The sequence below is a fragment of the Rhinopithecus bieti genome, unplaced genomic scaffold (genome assembly GCF_001698545.2).
Source record: "Rhinopithecus bieti isolate Rb0 unplaced genomic scaffold, ASM169854v2 scaffold_41644, whole genome shotgun sequence".
NCBI lineage: Eukaryota > Metazoa > Chordata > Mammalia > Primates > Cercopithecidae > Rhinopithecus > Rhinopithecus bieti.
In genome coordinates, this window is record NW_016817838.1 from 918,212 (window position 1) to 922,901 (window position 4,690).

At 41.8% G+C, this 4,690-nt stretch overlaps 2 protein-coding genes across 7 annotated transcripts in view; one reads left to right on the top strand and one right to left on the bottom strand.

Moving 5' to 3' along the window:
- The window catches only part of TMEM50A (transmembrane protein 50A), a 12,733-nt gene extending 10,421 nt beyond the window's left edge, over positions 1 to 2,312 (top strand). Inside the window, exon 4 of the mRNA XM_017856135.1 lies at positions 602 to 2,312. Coding sequence (XP_017711624.1) covers positions 602 to 647 — 46 coding nt within the window. The 3' untranslated portion in view covers positions 648 to 2,312. The remainder of the gene's footprint in view (positions 1 to 601) is intronic.
- Positions 601 to 4,690, bottom strand: part of RHCE (Rh blood group CcEe antigens) — a 72,946-nt gene continuing 68,856 nt past the window's right edge. For 5 of the 6 annotated variants that reach the window (XM_017856160.1, XM_017856164.1, XM_017856163.1 and 2 more), the window contains one exon: positions 601 to 2,501. In XM_017856160.1, coding sequence (XP_017711649.1) covers positions 2,475 to 2,501 — 27 coding nt within the window. In that variant the 3' untranslated portion in view covers positions 601 to 2,474. The remainder of the gene's footprint in view (positions 2,502 to 4,690) is intronic. The other variant, XM_017856157.1, reaches the window with a different exon arrangement.

The following is a 4,690-nucleotide window of genomic DNA, read 5'->3' on the forward strand; positions in this document are numbered from 1 at the left end:
GGGCACAGTGGCTCACGCCTGTAATCCCAGCACTTTGGGAGGCCGAGGCAGGTGGATCACAAGGTCAGGAGATCGAGACCATCCTGGCTAACACAGTGAAACCCTGTCTCTGCTAAAACTACAAAAAAAAATTAGCTGGGCGTGGTGGCGGGCGCCTGTAGTCCCAGCTACTTGGGAGGCAGAGGCAGGAGAATGGCGTGAACCTGGGGGACGGAGCTTGCAGTGAGCCGAGATCGCACCATTGCACTCCAGCCTGGTGACAGAGCGAGATTCCATCTCAAAAAAAAAAAAAAAAAAAAAAAAAAAAAATTAGACATATAATGGTTACATAGTAAACACTGGTTAACTTTTTAAAAGTCACATGTGTCTTCAGTACTCGAAAGTTAAGGTTGTTGGGAATATGGTGGTTAATAGCACAGTTGAACATAATGGAAGAATTCACTACCTTAGAATGATCAGTTTCTGTTTTGATACATTTGGTACCAAACTTCCTTCTACAACTCATCAATTCTTTGTTGCTTGTTTCACACCATTCTTGAAATCTCACATATTCTTTTCTCAAATTCAGGGAGTCATGTGGTATTTCTTGTTTTATTCACAGAGGGCTGGTTTTTAAGTTTGGCCGCACTGAAGACTTATGGCAGTGAAAACATCCGATTTCCCACAGCACAACAGCCCTGCTTGGGTTTGTTTGTTTTTTTATTGCTCACTCCCAACCTTTTGTAATGCCGTTTTCTAAACTTATTTCTGAGTGTAGTCTCAGCTTAAAGTTGTGTAATACTAAAATCATGAGAACACCCTATTTAAACAACAACCAAAAATCTATTGTGATACGCACTTGATTAACTTATAAAACGTTAAAGCAAACTTTCACATGAATAATTTTTGTCAAATTTTATCATGGCATAATTTGTAAAAATAAAAAGAAATTACAAAAGAAATTATGGATTTGTCAGTATAAGTATTTGTCATATCTGAAGTCCAAAACCACAATGAAAGTGCTCTGAAGATTTAATGTGTTTATTCCGATGTGGTCTCTTCTGTGTCAAATGTTAAATGAAATATAAACATTTTTTAGTTTTTAAAATATTTCATGGTCAAAATTCTTCCTCACTATAATTGGTATTTACTTTTACCAAAAATTCTGTGAATATGTAGTGTTTAAGTGGCTTTTGAGGGTCTCCCAAGGGGTGAGTGGACGTGTTGGAAGAGAGAAGCACCATGGTCCAGGCACCAGGCTCCCCACGTCCCTTCCGTGGGAAGCTCTTCCGCTGTGCCTCCCATTCCAAGGGCAGGAGGATATGACTCAGCCATGACACGTGGTTCTAGTGGGACGCACAGTCACTCCACACCCACCGTTGAAGGAGAGAGGAGAAAAGGAGAGAGATTTGACACTCCGGTCTTACACAGGGGACAATTTCTTTGTAGTTGTTCTGATAATAAACCGGGTTCCATGTTTCATTTCATCTGTATACTGAACCACTAGCCTAATAGACCGGCACGGTCAACCAGAATGACAAACATTAGCTGCTGGGAACTCTCGTTGTCTCTTCCACTTCGGAACTCTTGTCCCCACAGGCTCCCCACCTCTGCAAGATGGGATACGCTCTTCAGAACCACAGTTTGAAATGTCTTTCATAACATGTGCTACAATTAGCCTTCGGAATATTTGCTGGGTGATTTAAATGTGTGGGTCTCTTTTCCATGCTAGCATCGTCATCTGACAGTCTCTATGCTGTGAATATTGCCTGGCGATCAAGACTCTTCTCAAAGAAATAACTTGCTGTCATCCCACATGAACTCCTGATGTTTTTTCTACAAAAGTTCATAAAATGTGAAAATTGGAGAAGATCTTAGAGGTTGAAGTCCACCTTCTCTTTTCACACAGAAGGGAACCCAGACCATGGAAATTTAAGTAACTTCCTCACGGTCACAGAACTAGTTTTTTAATCCTCAGGCAGTGCATCCCCCCACCCTACAACTGAGCACAACCTCTTTCCCCACAGTGCAATTCAGAATATGCTCAGGGAATGCCAGCCACCTTGTAAAACTGCTGGGATAAAAGCATGATTCCCACAAGGACTAAGTATCAGTGATTTGTAATTTCCTGTTTTGTACTATCTGCTTTGCTCATGTAGACAAGAGTTAACTGGGTAGCATACTTTATTAAGCATGAGAAAGAATCTTAAGAATTGTCAATAAAATTAACGCAAAACTTTAATAATGTGTCTGTAACCAAGAAAATATTGATAGCATCATCCTAATGAAACTAAACATTTATTTTAAACTTATTAAATTGACTCTTAAACTAAGTTTTTAGTCTTTTATTTTTTAATATCAAATCTGTCTCTGACCTTGTTCCATTGTACATAAGGAGACTTTGCTGTCCTGAGCGTTTCTCACGTACAAATGCAGGCAACAGTGAAAGGAAGTTGTCTTGTTTTGAACAGGCCTTGTTTTCTTGGATGCTTTTCTTAAAATCCAACAGCCAAATGAGGAAACTGTAAAAGCAAAACAAACATTTTTTATCGCAGATGAACCCACAGACTGATTTTGACTTGATTTCTTGAAACTTAGCCTAAATGTCTCATCACAAAGACCTTAGAAATTCTTTACTAAAATCTGAATTGGAAGAGACCTTAGATAGGTAGGCTTTAGTTCATCTAGTGTTTTACATGGATTGTTGATAAATGGCCATCTGGCTTTTGTTTGAATGCCTCCAAAGACGGGACTCACTATTGCCGTATGAAGTAGCTCATTCCATTTGGCAGACAGTTGAGATTGTTAGAAATTTAAACTGCACCTCCCCTGGGCCTAGTTAAATTCTTTGGAGACGTGTAGAGAAAAAATCTTTTTCTTCTGCTTGCCAGTTTTTGTTTGTTTGTTTTGTTTGTTTGTTTGAGATGGAGTTCCACTCTTGTCTCTCAGGCTGGAGTGCAGCAGTACAATCTTAGCTCACTGCAGCCTCCGCTTCCCGGGTTCAAGCAATTCTCCTGCCTCAGCCCCCCGAGTAGCTGGGATTACAGGCACCCGTCACCATGCCCAGCTAATTTTTGTATTTATTTTTTAGTAGAGATGGGGTTTCACCATGTTGGTCAGGCTGGTATCAAACTCCTGAACTGAGGTGATCCACCCGTCTCGGCCTCCCAAACTGCTGGGATCACAGGCCTGAGCCACCGTGCTCGACCTACATGCCAGTCTTTCAAGTGTTTGAAGAGCCTTCTTAGGTCTCCTTTGGCCTTCTCTTCTGCAAGCTGTGCATGCAGTGAATGCTGAAGTGCTGCCACACCACAGCCCAACATACAACATCGCTGCATGTGGCGTAAACTTGGACCACGGAACTCTGAAACCGGAAATCCGGGTAGCTAACACTTGTTTGCTAACATTTCACATACATTATCTCCTTTAAACCCTAACAACACAGTGAGAGAGTTACTGTTATCTCCGTGTCAGAGATGACGAGACTGAAGCTACAAGATCACAGAGCTGGCAGTGGTAGAACCCAGATCTGTCTGACTCCAGAGCACAAACTCGTAGAACATGGGATTTGATCTCATTTTATTGAGGAAGAAACTGAGCCCCAGATAAGTGACCTGTCCAAGGGCACCAGCCTGCCAGTGCGTGAACTAGGACTAGAATTCAGATCTGCCTCCCAGAACGCTGGCCCTCAGCAAGGCTAGGGGAGTCTGTTGGCAGGCTGCTTATGTGTTTTCCTACTTTACTTTTTCTTCTTTTTTTAAAATATATATATTTTTTGAGACAGAGTCTCCCTCTGTCGCCCAGGCTGGAGTGCAGTGACACGATCTCAGCTCACTGCAACTTCCCCCCAGGGGTTCAAGTAATTCTGCCTCAGCTTCCCAAGTAGCTGGGATTACAGGTGTGCACCACCACACCCAGCTAATGTTTTTGTATGATTTTGCTTTGCTTTGTTTTGTTTTGAGATGGCGTCTCCCTCTGTCCCCCAGGCTGGAGTGCAGTGGCACGATCTTGGCTCTGCAACTTCTGCCTCCCCATTTCAAGCCATTTTCCTGCCTCAGCCTCCTGAATATCTGGGACTACTGGTGTGCGCCACCACACCTGGCTAATTTTTGCATTTTTAGTAGAGACAGGGTTTCACCATGTTGGCCAAGCTGTTCTTGAACTCCTGACCTCAAGTGATCTGCCCACCTCAGCCTCCCAAAGTATTGGGATTACAGATGTGAGCCTCTGCACCCGGCCTGTTTTCCTACTTTACTTTAAAAGCTGGCTTTCCTTGTGTTGTTGAACAAGCATTTGTTGGACCCTTACTGTGTCTCTAGAACATTTATTTGAAATCAGAAGTACGGGTGATACTACTGTAACAAGAGGTTTTTAAAACTTTGCATAAAACAGCAAGAGGGACTCTTAACACACTTTGTTATGTTTTTGTACCAAAACAGTAGTGTTTATATTTCTTGGCAATAAAATCATTTTTAAAAATAAACTGCAAATACTCAGAAGTCAATGGATAATCTTCAGCACATTGCAGTTACTTCAGAATCCGTCCTACACTCAATCCAATCACGCTACTTCACTCTCAAACTTTCATTGTAGGCATCCCTTCCCCATTCAAACCTTTGGGAGTTTCCCATTTGCCTCAAGGATGAAACTGAAGTGGCTCTAGCCACCTTTCAGCCTTTTCTTTTTTTTTTTTTTTTTTTTTTTTTTTTTT